The sequence below is a fragment of the Malus domestica genome, chromosome 07 (assembly GCF_042453785.1).
Source record: "Malus domestica chromosome 07, GDT2T_hap1".
NCBI classification, from domain to species: Eukaryota; Viridiplantae; Streptophyta; class Magnoliopsida; order Rosales; family Rosaceae; genus Malus; species Malus domestica.
Genome location: NC_091667.1, coordinates 34,874,115 through 34,891,867, shown reverse-complemented (window position 1 = coordinate 34,891,867; position 17,753 = coordinate 34,874,115). Strand labels below are relative to the sequence as shown.

The 17,753-nt window shown below is 37.8% G+C and overlaps 1 protein-coding gene, 1 long non-coding RNA gene and 1 pseudogene across 9 annotated transcripts; 2 read left to right on the top strand and 1 right to left on the bottom strand.

Annotated features, from left to right (window-relative positions):
- Positions 1-105: 105 nt before the first annotated feature.
- LOC103439834 (putative pentatricopeptide repeat-containing protein At3g49142) lies at positions 106-2,835 on the top strand. Its single transcript, XM_008378453.4, has one exon. It carries the CDS (start codon positions 387-389, stop codon positions 2,421-2,423), a length of 2,037 nt encoding a protein of 678 aa, XP_008376675.1. The 5' UTR covers positions 106-386; the 3' UTR covers positions 2,424-2,835.
- A 558-nt stretch (positions 2,836-3,393) lies between these two features.
- On the bottom strand, positions 3,394-13,878 carry LOC103410312 (uncharacterized). 8 transcript variants are annotated; one of them, XR_011583181.1, is made up of 13 exons: positions 13,576-13,878; positions 13,383-13,449; positions 13,182-13,274; positions 13,002-13,061; positions 8,153-8,354; positions 7,971-8,068; positions 7,806-7,887; positions 7,374-7,461; positions 5,287-5,392; positions 5,130-5,206; positions 4,668-4,781; positions 4,422-4,536; positions 3,394-3,660 (listed from the first exon to the last, which is right to left on the bottom strand). It is a non-coding gene; the product is annotated as an uncharacterized lncRNA (long non-coding RNA). The 8 variants fall into 8 exon arrangements; XR_003775090.2 differs by having other exon boundaries at positions 5,321-5,392; XR_011583180.1 differs by having other exon boundaries at positions 7,408-7,461.
- A 756-nt stretch (positions 13,879-14,634) lies between these two features.
- Positions 14,635-15,840, top strand: LOC103420787 (acidic endochitinase-like; annotated as a pseudogene).
- Positions 15,841-17,753: the final 1,913 nt, after the last annotated feature.

Sequence of the window (17,753 nt, the reverse complement as noted above, 5' to 3'; positions counted from 1 at the left end):
GGATCTGAAAAAAGTATATAGAAAGAGTTCTTTTCTTTTTTTCTTATTTTTTGGCAACAAAAGAGTTCTTTTCTTTTATATTAGCATTTAGCATTAGGTTGAAAGTTGTCGAGGTGATAGCAAAAGTAGGGAAGTAGAAGCAAGAGGTCTTAAAAAAAAAATTGTGTAATAAAGCTTCTGAAACACAAAAAAAAGTTATTGGCTTATTAAATTATTTATTGAGTCATGAAAAAATTCTTTTGTATTCTTATCTCATTCAATTTTATATTATTTCTATCAGTGTAAGAGTTATCCTAATCAGCAGTTCTACCGAAGTTTCTCGAAAGATTTGTCGTTGCTAAACTAAACTAACCCAAACCCATGTTCACAACACCACAGTCCAATTCATGAGAGCCATTACTCCCATTTCCCGCCAGTTTACAACTGCCAGACAACTACCAGCCATCATAACATCTACTCGAAAAACCGAACCTTTCCTACAGGACCCAGTTCTTGCACACCAAGTGTTTGGTAAAATACTTGATCAAATCCCAGATATCAAAACACTGAAGAAACTCCATTCCAGCATCCTCGTCAACCAAAATCTCCATTCGGACGCATCGCTGGGCATCAAACTCATGAGGGCCTATGCTGCTTGCGGAGAACCAGGAATCGCACGCCACATATTCGACGAAATTCCTGAGAAGAATGTTGTCTTCTTTAATGTCATGATCAGGAGCTATGTGAACAACCATTTGTACCATGATGCTCTTCTTGTTTACAAAACTATGTCTGCCAAGGGTTTTAACCCGGATAATTATACGTTCCCTTGTGTGCTGAAGGCGTGTTCCGGGTCGGATAATTTGTGGGTTGGGTTGCAAATTCATGGTGCTGTTGTGAAAGTTGGCCTTGATGTGAATTTGTTTATTGGGAATGGTTTGATTGCCATGTATGGGAAATGCGGTTGTTTGGTGGAGGCTCGGAGTGTTCTAGATGAGATGCCGTGTAAAGATGTGGTTTCTTGTAATTCTTTGGTTGCCGGGTATGCTCAAAATGGACTGTTCAATGATGCGTTAGAGGTTTGTAGGGAAATGGAGGCGTTCGGGCTTAAACCAGATGCCGGTACCATGGCTAGCCTATTCCCGGCTGTGTCCAACACTTCATCGGAGAACGTTTTGTCTGTTAAGGATATGTTTATGAAATTGGTGAAAAAGAGTTTGGTTTCGTGGAATGTGATGATAGCGGTGTATGTAAATAATTTAATGCCCAGTGAAGCAGTTAATATTTTCTTACAGATGGAGGCGAGTGGAATAGAGCCTGATGTAGTCACAATCGCCAGTGTTCTTCCCGCTTGTGGGGATCTTTCGGCTCTGTTGTTAGGGAAACGAATTCATGAATATGTTGAGAAAAAGAGACTCAGGCCAAATTTGTCGTTGGAGAATGCATTGATCGACATGTATGCTAAGTGTGGATGTTTACAAGATGCAAGAGAAGTATTTGATGCCATGAAATTTCCGGATGTTGTATCATGGACTTCAATGATGTCTGCCTATGGTAGGTGTGGACAAGGTCGTGATGCCATGACACTCTTTAGGAAAATGCAAGATTCGGGCCTGATTCCGGATTCAATTGCATTTGTATCGGTAATGGCCGCGTGCAGCCACGCAGGATTGCTGGATGAGGGACAGCATTACTTTAAAATGATGACTGAGGAGTACAGGATAGAGCCTAGGATAGAACACTGTGCTTGCATGGTTGATTTGTTTGGGCGTGCTGGAAAAGTGGATGAGGCTTACAGTTTTGTCAAACAGATGTCACTGGAGCCTAATGAAAGAGTGTGGGGTGCTCTGCTTAGTGCTTGCCGGGTATACTCTAACATGAACGTTGGACTTCTAGCTGCTGATCGCCTTTTCCAATTGGCTCCCGAGCAGTCAGGTTATTATGTCTTGTTATCAAACATCTATGCAAAAGCCGGTAGATGGCAAGATGTCACAACTGTCCGATCAATAATGAAGAGCCGAGGAATCAAGAAAATTCCCGGTGTCAGCAATGTTGAGCTCAACGATCAGGTCCATACTTTTCTTGCTGGTGATAGATCACATCCTCAATCTAAAGAAATATACGAAGAGTTAGACGTGTTGGTAGGGAAAATGAAGGAGTTAGGCTATATCCCTGAGACTGATTCCGCTCTCCATGATGTCGAGGAGGAGGAGAAGGAATGCCATCTAGCAGTTCACAGCGAGAAGTTGGCAGTAGTGTTTGCCATTCTAAATACAGAGCCAGGGACACCGATCAGAATTACCAAGAATCTTCGTGTTTGTAGCGATTGTCATATTGCAATTAAGCTCATTTCCAAAATAGCGGAACGGGAAATTGTTGTCAGGGATACTAATCGCTTCCACCATTTCAAGGACGGTTTATGTTCTTGCGGAGATTATTGGTGACTGATAAGCCTCCACCCGCTACTCGCACAATGTTGCCCTGTACCTCGGACTTCTTAAAACCTTCAAGCGCAAGACATGAACTAAATGACTGTGGATGGTGACTGCGTTGGTAGAGCATCATGTGGTCAGTGGCGGTTTTGGGCATGTGCATATAGGTGCCCTTGCACTGGGCCGCCAACCCTAAAGGCCCCCCTAAAAGATGATGTCATCTACATATGTAACAACTTGGTTTGTGGCAAAACTTTAATCTTTGAATTTTTTTCAGCGTGTGAATAAGAGAAATATGATCTATGTTTTTAGTTTGGTTATGACAGCTCTGCTGTAAATTGTATTTTATTTATTTTTTTCATGATTTTTTATTTGAATATAACTCACAAGTAATAATACACATTTAGATCCCTTATTAATACAACTGTGGACAAATAAATTAGCTTTGTAGCATGAGCTTTTTATGCAATGGCCCATTTACTATCTTCCGCACAAGGCCTTAAAATCTCAGAGCTGCCCCTGCATGTGGTATAGTGAACCCTTTGCTGGCTGCAACGGTTGATTACTAGTCAATTTGTTAACTATCGAAGTCTTGTTTGATAACCATTTCATTTGTACTCTTGATAGCGAAGCATGAACTTCAGCAAACAAAATCGTCTCTGTCAAACAGATCACAACACAACACACCTGGCTCTAGTAGATAATTTTTATTTTCCAAATTATTTTATCAATCATGTAACTTTATCTTTCAAATGTTTGTGTAAGACCGCGAAATAGTTCAAAGTCATGAGACATCAAGTTCAAGGTCAAGATATAGCAGCCAGCAATTTGGCATCATCTTAGATGGTACTAGAAATAATGCCTGCGCGTTGCTGCGGGAACCAGCTGTTTCAGGCGTAATCGAATGAATAAAACACATTTAAGTTGAATAAATTCAACACAATTATGAATACATTAAGATGAATATAGATTCTTAACATGTTTAAGTAGCGAAAAGATTACAGCACTTTGGATGTGTTAACAATCCATAAGCTGATGACTCCCTCCCTGGTTTATCGCATCATTCTTAATGTATTCAACAATGCAGCAGCAATTAAAAGTCCTTGAAAAATGCCTAGCTACTATAAAGACATGACGAAAACTATATCTCACCTTACCCCCTTGTTGGCATAGACAGCAAATCCATCCTTCTTGTTCGGGGCGAATCATAATCCTGAACTACATTATCATCATCGTCGAGAATGTCAAACTGTAAATCAACCATGCATTAAACAAAACTTAGAAATTAAACAATTATCAAAGCTTGGGAAGAATGCTAAATCCAACTAATTCGAAACATAAAGCAACCTGAAAGAGCCCGAAAGAGAGAAAACTTATAAATTCTATACAAATTATAATCCTTAAGAGAAGGATGGAACAAAACAGGTTCATTCTTGAGAACAGATGTAATTTTACACATTGCATATATGTAGATTTAAGGACGGCCTGGGCTAAAATAAAGAGGATGAACTCTAGAAAGTAGAAAATGTTGTTGTTCAACCAAACTCAAAAGTAAAGAAACCATAATATTGACATATAAATAAGTTTTATATATCAATGTTTACATGTACATTGTTTGAGAAGGTAAATTAGCAACATACACAGTGATCAAAAGATTAACAGCAATAAACTGCTAATTATTCGAAATATACATGAAAGTTGTCATTCACATGATCCAAATGGTAGTTAATGCAGAGGACAAAACAGAAGGAAACAAATATTATACTGGCATAAGTTGAATAATTGCAGCAAGCAAACAAATAGAAGACTAAAAAACTGAAAATGAAAACAGGTAACATTGAGTTTTAATAACCAAAAGGGGACCTTGTTTAAGCAGCTCCACAACATCATTTATACTTGGACGATGAGCGGCAAAAACAGAAAAGAAAACACAAATTAAACAAAAAAAATATAGAATTTAACACTAATCCAAGGATTAAATGTCAAGTATAAAGTCAATTGGATTGGGACCTTTGCATTGAGGAATATCTACTACATTATGAGTTCCCTCTCCTTATAAAGCCCAATCAGGGGGTTTTCCGGTGAGCCACGAACGGGTTAACTTTGCACGACACCGCCATCCCCACTAACACCAAACCCAGATAATATCAAGATCAAAACTAACCATTACCAGAAAGATATTTCTTTTTATTTAAATTTTAAGAAAAGGCCTAAACTTTACGAAATTAAGAGGAAAAAAAAGGTTAAGTAAAGCACCAATTTGCAACTATCAAAGTGAAATCTGAAACTCCAACTGTGTTGAAGAACTCTGTCGCCTCATCGACGATAACCGGACGGTGGAGATTGAACTGGTGCGTAGACCCGGAGCACCTGATTATACACCGAACAAAAAACAAAATTTAAATCAAGTCGAACAATAATTATGAGAAAAAAAACTATAAGGGATTTGAGCTGAGAGTTATGATTCGAAGTGCGGGCAGTGGAGGGTGCAGGCGGCGGCGGAGGAGGGGTTGAGCTAGGGCTCAGTGAGAGAGAAGTTAGTGCTAAAAGCACTATTTGTCAGCCAATCATATAACAGCCACACCACTTTTCTATATATGACAAAAATTAAGAGTTCTCCAAACTCAAGCATGAAATTAGATTCACCAGAGAACTGGAAATTGCACATGAACAAAATAATATACATCATGCCGTGATTTTCAAAGAAAAAAAGAATACCTTCTTCATGTCCGCTTTAGGAGGTGGAGGCTCTTGATAGAAGATTGGCATTGGAGTTGTTTTAAGTCAGTTTCTTCCTAAACATCCTAATGTCAGCTTCTAGAGTTTCCAGTAAAAGAACAAACAACATTCATAATAAGAATGTAATTGCACACACAGGTTTCAGTTGACCACCATTGATTGAATACCACCTCATGCTTGGCTTGCAAATTATTCTTTTCCATCTCCTTTGCATGTATCTTTTCCTCCAGTTTAGTATAAAACTGCCCAAGGTAATTGTAAACGTTACTTCGATAATAGATTAAGCACACAACAAAGGAAAAATCAGAAAGATGCAAATGCAGAAACAAACAACCACCCAAAAATTCAATATCCATTTTCCCCTATGATGCTATTTTTAAGAAAACTATCATCTCCTTCAACAGATTTATTCATGAGATAATTTAAAAAATAAAATAACTTTCACCATTAACTGTGAATATCCTCATAGGGTAACGATTCTCAGAATTAATCCCTACCTACCTCCTATCCAGAATTAAACTTAGTTTTCCAAAATCAAATTATACTGATTGATAAGGATTTAGGAGCAGTATGTGCATATGCAATAAAACTCATAATTTGTGAGTTTTATGTAAATGATCCATTAATTTTCTATATTCAGGAGACAGTTTCTGATATTAAATTACGCCGGAGGGTACGCGAAAGTTGGACTGTGGTTTATTTGGTTCTACTTCTGAATTTCCTCTTCATTAAATTGTTTACTTACCTGCTTCTAGTCTTACTTATGAATCTATTTTTTTAGAATAAAGTTAGAAGATGTTCTAGCACCAGAGACTATTAGAAGTTGGAAAGATATGCCGATGCAGCGGTTGGAGAACAGTTTGGGAAACTTTGGGTAGGAAATATGCTCGCAAGGAAAACCGACAATGGGTGAGTATCACTCTCAAAGCTGGTTTATGTTTAAATTAGTGAATTACCATAATCTTTGCTGGTTGGTTTTCACTCTTGGCCTATTTTAGTGTGTAAATGCTGAATGTATTCCTCTTTTTGCATGATCCTGGACAACTCTTACACCCTTACTACATTGTCACCCTTCTGATTTTTGAAGAACAAAGACTTAACTTTGTCCTAAACTTTTCCTAAATCAACCTAACTGTGTCTTAAAGATTTAGACCCGACGACATAGTAGTGTTTTGGCAATTCTATTTCTCTTCCGCCTTAATTACAGAAGTAGCACAATTTATGGGGAAGAGAAGTTTTCATGCTGATGAAAGATATACACTCAGCATCTTTCAGATTCGGGGATTGTACATTTTAAATTGAATTGGATAAAGCTGAATATATTATTTGAAAGACTCAGTCTTCAGAAGTTCTAATCATATCCTATTCATTCTTAGTGTGGTTGTGAAAATCTCCTAATGCATAGTTTAAGGAGCTGTAGGAATCCGTTTTGTTCTGTGTGGAACACTCGGGCAATGGTGTAATAACAGGCAAGATTGGAAGTGCAAAGAAAAAGACTAATAGGATCATCTGCTAGAGTCTAAAGCTGAGAGAAGTGCAAGAAAACTACAGGTATGTGAGAAATTTTATTTTGCTAATCGGACCTCTGGTTTATAGATGCATGATAAAATAATTGAAAAGCCATAGTTTATCACATGGTTTTTTATCCTAGCCATAATTAGACTAATGTGATTTATACCTAGAGACTAATGTGGTTTTTCACATGCTTTTTTTCACTCAAAATGTATAGGAATATGAAAATGATCATCACAAATTTCAAATCCTGCATTAACCGAAATTAAAACAATTATTCAAATTCCTAAATTAAAACAGCATTTAGAAGCACTATAAACTCAAATTACAAAAAACATCAACAACATGGTGAGAATGAAGATTTATTTTATAGAAAATGATAAATCTTTCTCAACCAATATGCTAAAAATGTTCGCCACCAGTATATAATAAAATACCGAATGCTAAATTCATCACATAGCACCAACTTTAAACGGATCTCCTTCCAAAATTAAATTAAGAATTCACATGCCACTCATTAAGAAAATCATACTAACTGAAGCTGTATATTGTAAAATGCAACTGCTTTTAGAATTCCTAAGTCATATCAGTTAGCAAGAAACCCATACTAACTCAAGTTACAGTTTCATAACGCAACTACAAAAAGACCAAGCTTCTACTGCAAAAAAGCTTTTACAAAATCATAAAACTCTTTAACCGTTTGAACCTTACCAGAAAGTTTATATGAGTTGAAGAATAGTTGTACCTAAGTGCAGCAAGATCATAACCTCTTACAGCTTCTCCTCTGCATCAGAACCACCTACAGTCCAAATTAACAAAGATTCAATGCCAGATCAAGAACAAATCAGTAATAATTTAAACTAAAATCCCTAACTATTGTTGCAGAGAGAATTCATATCAAGATTAACTACATTATTTAATTCGAATGGAATCCAAAAGCAGCATAAATATAAAGGGTAAAAAATTAATAGCAAAAGTCACATTTCAGCAGCAATTAATAGCAGAAATCAGAGTTTAGTGGCAGGGACCAAAACAATTTCAGTAAAAAAAGACCAGAAACTGCAATGACTAACATATTTAAATAAATGTGAAAATCTATTTACAACCACATTTACAATGTCTAACATATTTACAATAACTTACATATATATAGGTGTCCAAGTGTCCATATCAAGGTTGTAGTTCACAAGTTCAGGAACAACTTCAATGAAGAAAGCATGCTGATCTGAACAATAGAAAATGGGGTTTCGAAGCTCACAACAAATCTGACGGGTTGACAGAAAAATAATAACCAGTCATTCATCATACCTGAATTTCTTGAGTTATACAGCTCCGAGGGATCTCAATTTTGGATATGTTGTAGTTCACAAGTTAAGGAACAACTTCGATGAAGAAAGTATGTTGATCTGAGCAAGAGAAAATGGAGTTTTTGAAGCTCACAACAAGTCTGACGCGTTGATATACAAATGACGAACAATCACTCATCATACCTGAATTTCTGGAGTTGTACTGCTCCGGTGGATCTCCAATTCGGATATGTTATAGTTCACGAGCTAAGGAACAACTTTCATGAAGATGGTTTTGCGATTTGAGCCACAGAAAATGGTGTTATATTGAAGAGCTACCACTCCCTCTACGTAGACACCCTCCTTGGTTTACCTAGCTCCAACACCCACATTTCCTTCAACAAGACTGCAGCAAATCAGATTGTGAGGAAAGATGGCAATCTTTCCAGCCAAAAAGGAAAGGCAAAGCAAAAGAAAATTAAACACATTGATGGCATATTATGAAAGAAGAAAAGGAAAAGTAGTAAATGATGATGAAGTGTGGGAACAACATCATGACAAATGATGATGAGTCATGCTTTCCCCCCTCCTTGGATTCGGCTGAAAACATCCCCCTATTTGGATTCAGCTGAAAACATCTCACTCAGTCGACAAAAAAAAAAAAAAAACAAAAAAACAAAAAAAAAAACAAAAAACAAAAAACAAAAAACAAAAAACAAAAAAAAAAAAAAAAACAAAAAAAGAAAAAAGGGCCTAGGCCTCCACTTCTTTGGGCCTAACACATCTTCATAACAAAAAAACAATATATGAAGAAAGAGCCCTGGGTTACCACTTCGAAAAGAAACAAGTGAAGTTTTCCTACTCATGACATTGACTACTAGCTAGACACCTCATTCGGCAACTCTCTTCGCCTGAAGACTTGGGGGACTCCCACCATATGCTACTGCACCTTGATACTCGGCAGTCTCACAACCACTCAGTGACTTGGATTTTTCAAGTCTCCAACCGAGAAGTTTTCCTCACTCGGGAAATTAAGGGAACACTACCTCAAACTACATGCTTCACTCACAAAGCTTCAACAATACAGGTTTCAACAAAAGCAAAAATTCAAAGAACTTTATGAAGAAGGCTTTGGTGTATTTAACACAATATGTTGAAATGAAGCAAAGCTTATTTATTAATATTTTCGATAAGCCACAAATATGTACATATACATGAGTCAAAATAAACAAACAAAAGGGAGCCTTCACAAAGGTTGCTTAGGCGAAGTCTCAGCAGTCGGTAGAGCCCCAGAAAGAGAAAGCACCGGAGGGTGGTTATCCGGAGCCTCAGTACTTGACAAAACCCCAGAAGGAGGAGGCATTGGAGGTTCATCATTTGAAGCTTCATTACCAGGTACAGCCCCAGAGGACGAAGGCAATAAATGCCTTTGGAACAAACCCACAAACCGCTGATGATCAAGTAAAACCTTACCATCAGATTCCTTCATCTGGTCAAGCTTCCTCTTCATGTTTGTAGCATAGTCATGGGCGAGCCGGTGCAACTGCTTATTCTCATGCTTGAGCCCTCTAATCTCCTGTTTGAGACTCATCACTTCAGCAGCCAATGATTCAACTTGGCGGGTTCTAGCAAATAGGCGTTGGGCCATATTAGACACAGAACTTGCACACTGAACACTAAGAGCCAGAGAGTCCTTAACAGCCAACTCATCAGACCGTTTGGAAAGTAGTCTGTTATCTTTGGGAGTGAGAAGGTTCTTGGCCACCACTGCAGCGGTCATATCATTCTTCATCACAGAATCCCCAACGGTAAGAGGACCAGTAGGGGATATGAAGGATGGGCGCCATATGTTGTCTGTAGAAGGCGTGGCTGTCTCTTCTCCAAGGTTCAAGTCAAAACGACGGTCGGAGGGTTCAGACATTTTCAAATGTGTTGAAAAGGGAAGAGGTCAGACAAATCAAGATCTTAGAAGTGCAAGAAATGAGCTTCTACTGGTAAAGATTCAAGTGTGCTGTGGAACTTAATGCCAGCCTCTATAAAAATCTGCACTCGACGGAGCTTCAGAAATCGAAGAGGCGTTTGCTTTCTCAAAAGCTGAGCTGCTCAGAGACCACGAGGGCTGATCTCAGAAATCGAAGAAGCACCTGCTTTTTCAGCCTCGTCAGCACCTGTCACATGCACACTCAGCTTTGCGGAAATTACGGGCAATCTGTCGAAGATTTCTGGTGAAGTAGAAACAACGCTATTTCTATGGGTTTGAGTTAAAGAGTTCAATGAACTCGCTCTAAACTCCGACAAACTACACAGGGCTGTTATCTATCGGCAACTCATTATCAAGTTCAGTACGCACAAATTCTTCGTATCCACAAAAGCACAAATTCTTGTACTGCCAAAAGCATCTGCAACCCAATATAAAACTATACAAAAACTTTAATAATACATGAACCATAAACACAATTAATTCCCTGACCAAAAACCTCTAAAAAACCAAGCTTGCAAGCATAAACACAAAGTCTTCAATCTTTCCGGGCTAAATTAATAACATAATCAATTCAACCCCATTTCCACAATTAAAATTTTAAAACCATCAAACTTGTACATTGAAAGTCATGATATCAACTGCAATGCACAGAGAAAAATGCAACTGCACATAAGCTCTTAAGCACATTGAAAGTCACGATATCAAAGCAGTGATGTAACTTCTTCACATGATATCATTTTGAATCATTCCAAAGAATATGAATTCTACGTGATTTTGTCAAGGGTAACAACTGGTGCAAGAATTAAGATAGAAAACAATGCTGGGATGATGAATTATGAAAGCATAAGGCAGGGATTATGATTAAAAGTACCTAAACCCTATTTTCTATCTGTACTACTGTCTTTCAAATGGATCCTCAATTTCTTAAATCACGGAAAAGAACCAGCTGAAAAAGTTAAGAAAAAAAAAAGTTCAACTGTGTATAGGTACCAAAGAAAATGCTTTTTTCTAAGATTTATTGATTTATGCTTGAGAACATGTGAACAATCAGCAAGAGACACAACTGATTTAGGCATTACCCAAACACTGAATCAGATAACACATTAGTAGACAATCCAACACCTCACCACTTCCTTAATTAAAGGTGGAAACATAGGGTACAAAAACATGATTTTCAATTAAAAAAAATAAAGAACACGTTAAGGGCTTGAATTGCAGGTGCACTCTCTCAGTTAGTAGCAAATAATATAGTCATGCTGCTTATAGTTATACTAAAACAACCATCACCTAAAAGGCCACACCTTTATGCTTCATTCAAAATAGCTACCATAAACATTTTGCAGTCCAAAGCTCCAATAATTCAAAGCTCATAAGAAAACTGAAAGTAACTAATTAACCACCATCACCTAGAAGGCCACACCTTTATGCTTCATTCAAAATAGCTACCATAAACAATTTGCAGTCCAGAGCTCGAATAATTCAAAGCTCATTAAAAAACTGAAAGTAACTAATTAATCTTAAAATAAAGCAATTTGGTACAGGAAAAAAAAAAGAAGAGAACTCTGAGCAAATACAAATACCCCTAAAGATTCTAAAGAAACAAAACCCTAGTTCTCAAATTACAGAACACTAAATTAGATACTAACTTTTTACTTCTGTTATCTTTCGGAATGCATGGTGAATTCATTTTTATTAATAATCTATTGTAAGTCTGAATGGGAGTTTCTGATGGACTGGTAACTGAATGCAAGGGATTAGGATGAGAGAACTTAGGTAACGGCGTGATGTAATGACACTAAATTTCAAATTTTCTTTTAAAGAGTCAATAGTTTAGAGCCCAGCCTCTGCCTTTAACAGTCTTTAGTCTAAAGCAAGGTCAAGACAACCTCCGGCTTCTGATCACAGAATAAAAAACCAAAACATCAACTACTAATTCATGGTGATCACATATCAATTACATGATCCAAACAAAAATCATAGCTCTTGTTTCGAAAATTACGGCTTAGGGTTAACAGAACAATTACAGGTAAGCAGATAAAATCAAATGGTGAAGTTAGGTAGATCTATTGGTCGATTTCTGTTAGAAAAAGCACACCTAATGCCAAACAGATATGCAAATATGGTTACCAAACAGATCTCTACGCAATGTACCAACCAAACCGCTACCAAACAAAACCCAATTATCCAAGAAAAGCGAAGCAGAAGCAGATCTTAATCTCCCAGGAGCAATCCTAACCATAATTATACACAACAAATCAAGCAAAACAAAAAAGAAAGGATAAAAATCCGGGGGAATTTGAAGTCCGGACAGGAAATGGGATCCCAGAAACGGAGCCAAACAACGGATCTCTCCTAATCCGGGGTGGTTAGTCCACTGGAAATCCGAAGTGCCAATGAGTTTAATAAACCCTAGTTCAGTTACACAAAAGCATGAAACATGAACGAATCTGAGACTACCAATTGCGAAAAAACATCTCAATAAAAAATTAAGACAGAAAACCAATCCCCACAGACTACAAAAAAAAAAAGAAAACTAATTTTACCCAAATGAAAACGGTTTCACGAATCTCACATCTCTCCTTTTTTTTTTCCAGCTGGGATACACACTGAATACAAAACCATGGCAAAAGCCGTACTCGAATCAAATATATACAGTCAAATAAACCACTGGATTTCAGCACTGCTTAAAAAATTAGACAAATACAGAATCTAATTTCATCTTTTTCCACTCATTGTTTTTCTTGCAACACTGTTGGGCACCAAACATCACCAAAACTGAGCTCCACACAAATAAGCACAGTGACTGTGGGAAAAATATAGAGCTCCAACAATCAAGTAAAATAAATGCAAACCAAGAACATGTAGAATTATAACAATAAATTTAATTTGACAGATAATTTTCTTGCTGAAAAACTTTGATCTGCAAAACCAAATAACATTTTTCAACAAAAAAAGAACTAATTTAACAAAGCAAAAACAGTATACGAAAAACAGCTATTCAATTTAGCTTCATTAAGAATATAGGAAGTCCATTCAAAACAACCAAACGGATAAAAATATAGAAGAACCAACCTTTTTGAAAGATCACTGGTTCCATCGTACGTTCAATAACTTTAGCATGAACCAAATTATCTGAAATAAAAACAAAGTCCATTAACCAAATCAGAAGAAAACCAATACAGATAAACAGAGAAAAACGCATTCACACACATGCATAATACAATACATACAATATATAATTAAATGACATACCTTGATGGCCTGTGGATCTGCGACCTTGTTTCAAGAAGAAGAGCAGACGGAAACAGTTCTAATGATGAGGCAGTACAAACTTCTGAGTGGGAACTAAAATTAGAATAACGTAAATTTCAAACCATTTATAAGTACCAAATCACAAAAGCCCCAAATTTAAACAAATTAAAGCCACCCGGATGTACAACCCGAAGAACTCACCGGAAAGCCCTAGCTTTTCTGCCTAAAAAATTCCTTTAAATCAAACCGAAAAACTGAAGATGGTTACCTGAATTCAATAAAAATTAAAATATAATGAATTTACTCTTAACCATGGTTTTTTCAAGAATCAGAAAAACCTAAAAATATCCGAAACGATCCCAAATTTTGGAACTGCTTTAAAGTTTAAACCAACCTGCCATGAAATTGGGTCCACTGCGCTCGCCATTTCCCACTTCCTCCGATCGTTTTTGATAAAACAAAAATTTTTAAATTGTCAATTTTCAGATATTAATTGGAAAATAAAGCGCAGAATTGGTAAAGTCCGCACCTTCACACCTCGTTTCTGCGGTTGAATGAGTTATCTCAGCTGAACATACAGAGTGAGAATGGCGAGCTGTCAAGGAGTTCGCGGCTGGCGAGAGAGAGAATCGGTGAGGGATCTGAGGGAAATTACAGAGTGAGAAAAGGGAGGGATGGGGGATGGATGTTTATAGAGAGAGTCAGGAGAGAAAAAGAGGGAATGAAAGAGGGGGATGGAACGGACGGAAAAGTATTGCACGATGATTGACGCGTGGGCGCTCTTCCACCGTGCGGTGGCAATTTCATAAATAAATAGAAATTCCAATCTGAACAGCAGAGAAGGGCTGTGGCAATTTTGCAAATAAAGTGAAATTCGGCTCCATACACTGTTCATTTGTACAGTGCAATTGAAAAGCCTTCTTTAGACTAAAGTAATTGGGAGTCTATGCTCCTTCTCTCACACAGCATATTCCATTCGGTTTCATACTTACAAACTTCCAAACGTTTATGTGATGATAAGGCTGTGTTGATTCTCCACGTATTGTTTCTAGCTTGTCTCTATATATGTATATAAATATGACGTTCCATCGGGATTGTTTGTCAGGTTTGGTGGGTTTTTTTTAACCTAATCGATGGTTTAAGTCTCGTTTGAAAATCATTTCGTTTTTCATCCTAAGTTTAGAAATCTTTCATTTTATTAAGAACATGTTTAAAAGTGTTTCTGATACCTTTTGAGCGAAAAAATTCAAAGTGCCTATAAATTAAAAAAAAAAACAATAGAAGAGAAAAAAAAAACACTTCCGAATACTTTTTCTTAAAGTGCCTACATTTAAAAAAAAATAATTGATAGGCTACTTCTACTAAAAGCACTTTTAAGCAAAAACACTTTTAAAGTCGCCCTAATTCGAATGACGGTTCTAAATTTTCAAGTGAACTTGACTAAAATCCACAGTCCAGAATTATCTCCACAGAGATTTTAAGACACGTCTGCCAATAAGCTTCCAAGCAGAAGGAATGGCACCAATTTCTTACCCGCACGACACGTCTGTCATACTTTTCTTCCCTAAACCTTAAACCAGATATGTCCCCTGCGCCTATAAATGCATGTACCCTCCCAAGCACTTTGAGCAACAACCAAAAAACACACGTACAAAAATGGCAACCAAAACACAAACCCTAGCCCTAACGCTGTCCCTCTTGGTCCTCATTTCTTCATGCAAGTCCTCTGAATCTGCCGGAATCGCCACGTATTGGGGCCAAAACACCAACGAAGGAACCCTAGCAGATGCTTGCAACACAGGCAACTACCAGTTTGTTAACATAGCTTTCCTCACGACTTTCGGCAACAACCAACCCCCTGTCCTGAACCTCGCCGGCCACTGCGACCCCGGCAGTACTTGCAAGGGGCTGAGCTCCGACATCAGAGCCTGCCAATCCAAAAACATAAAAGTCCTCCTCTCGATTGGAGGGGCTGCCGGAAGTTACTCTCTCACTTCAGCTGATGATGCCAGGCAAGTTGCTGATATACATCTGGAACAACTTCCTAGGTGGTCAGTCAGCTTCGCGCCCGCTTGGAGACGCTGTTTTGGACGGCGTTGATTTCGACATTGAGGCAGGTGGTGGGCAGTTCTATGATGAGCTTGCCAGGTCACTGAACGGACACAAAGGACAGGCAAAAACAGTCTATTTAGCTGCAGCTCCACAATGTCCGTTCCCGGATACTCACCTAGACGGCGCTATCCAAACCGGCTTGTTTGACTATGTTTGGGTCCAGTTCTACAACAACGCCGAATGCCATTATGCAAACGGTAATGCCGACGCTCTTTTGAGCAAGTGGAACCAATGGGCCTCGGTTCCCGCCAGCCAGGTGTTGTTGGGGTTACCGGCTGCTCCTGCGGCTGCTCCGAGCGGCGGATTTGTTCCTGCTGATGCTCTCAAGTCACAGGTTCTTCCAGCTATTAAGAATTCGCCTAAGTATGGAGGAGTTATGCTTTGGAGCAAGCAGTTTGACAACGGTTATAGCGCATCCATTAAGGACAGCATCTAATTAAGTTCTGTGCCTGGCTTGCTTGTCCATATTATGTTGTTAAATAAGTTCCCAATAATGTAATCTCGACACACTAGATAAATAAAGTGTTTCAAGGTTGTTTGATTAAAACTATTTGGTTGAGTTGATCTATACACTCCATCTAAATTTAGGGATCATTTGTAAGTGATTTTAAAGTAACTGAAAACGCTTTTAGAAAAAATGTTTTTGGGTTCCAAAAGTATTTGAAGTGTTTTGTACAAGAAACATCAGTATATGTTTTTTGTACGAAACACTTTTAAGTGATTTTCCGGGATTCACTTGCAATTTAACTAAGGATTGTTTTCAAAAATATTTTCACCGAAAGCGTTTTCAGTTATTTTAAATGCACTTCTAAATAAGCCCTCACTTAACTAAGTAATCTAAAATAAGTATAAATTGGGATCAGGATCCATCATCCACCACACGTTCAACAATTCGAACAACTAGAGGTGAAAAGAGCAAGTTCGTTATTCTTATAACCAACTCTCACAGTAGTATATAACTATATTCGATCGCTCTAATTCTTCAACAAATGGCAAAGGGTCAATTTATTTGGGGTTTTATCACAAATGATCTATGTAATAGATCTAATACTCATTATTTTGGTCCCTCAATTTGAAAATCGATCAAAATTTACAAACTGAAATGCATCAATTTCATTATTTGGTTAATAAAAATAAAAATTTAGAATTTCCGTGTGAGAAAAAAAAAACTTGAAATTAAGACCTCAATTCCCAAGTTTAAATTCATGTAGATAGTTGTCCTATTCAAAATTTCGCCAATGAAGTTTAAAAACAAAAAATACAAAAAAGTCAACCAAGAACGACAACAACCACCACATGTCATCATCATATACCATTATCACTGATGTTGCCGCCACCATCATTACCGCATTTGCCACCACCATTACATCTCCTAACTATAATATCTCATGTTAATGACTCAATACGTCAATTCAATTTTGGATTTAGTCAAACAATAAAGTTCACAAATTCTAAAAAATAAAATTCCATGTTCAATTTGCGTGTTTAGAATCTTGTACACACTGTAACAGATCATCATTAATCTTGCTTTTAAGTCTGATAGCTTATGTAAAGCAAACCGTGTCTCCATGGTCAACTGTTCAAAGGTATAGTTGGGCACTTTAAAGTTAAACCCATACAACAACAACAACAACAAAGCCTTTTCCCACTAAGTGGGGTCGGCTATATGAATCCTATAGCGCCATTGCGCTCAGTTTTGTGTCATGTCCTCCGTTAGATCCAAGTACTCTAAGTCTTTTCTGAGGGTCTCTTCCAAAGTTTTCCTAGGTCTTCCTCTACCCCTTCGGCCCTGAACCTTTGTCCCGTGGTCACATATTCGAACCGGAGCATCAGTAGGCCTTCTTTGCACATGTCCAAACCACCGTAACCGATTTTCTCTCCTCTTTCCTTCCATTTCGGCTACTCCTACTTTACCTCGGATATCCTCATTCATAATCTTATCCTTTCTCGTGTGCCCACACATCCAACGAAGCATCCTCATCTCCACTACACCTACGTGTTGATGCTTCACCGCCCAACATTCTATGCCATACAGCATTGCCGGCCTTATTGCCGTCCTATAAAATTTTCCCTTGAGCTTCAGTGGCCTACGACGGTCACATAACACGCCGGATGCACTCTTCCACTTCATCCATCCAGCTTGTATTCTATGGGTGAGATCTCCATCAAATTCTCCGTTCTTTTGCAAGATAGATCCTAGGTAGCGAAAACGGTCGCTCTTTGGTATTTCCTGATCTCCGATCCTCACCCCTAACTCATTTTGACCTCCGTTTGCACTGAACTTGCACTCCATATATTCTGTCTTTGATCGGCTTAGGCGAGGACCTTTAGATTCCAACACTTTTCTCCAAAGGTTAAGCTTCGCGTTTACCCCTTCCTGCGTTTCATCTATCAACACTATATCGTTTGCGAAAAGCATACACCAAAGAATATCATCTTAAATATTAAGTTTGTGATCTT

What these genes read in the sequence shown, in the direction of transcription:
- LOC103439834 (XM_008378453.4), top strand. Translation starts at nt 387, where the DNA reads ATGAGAGCCATTACTCCCATTTCCCGCCAGTTTACAACTGCCAGACAA.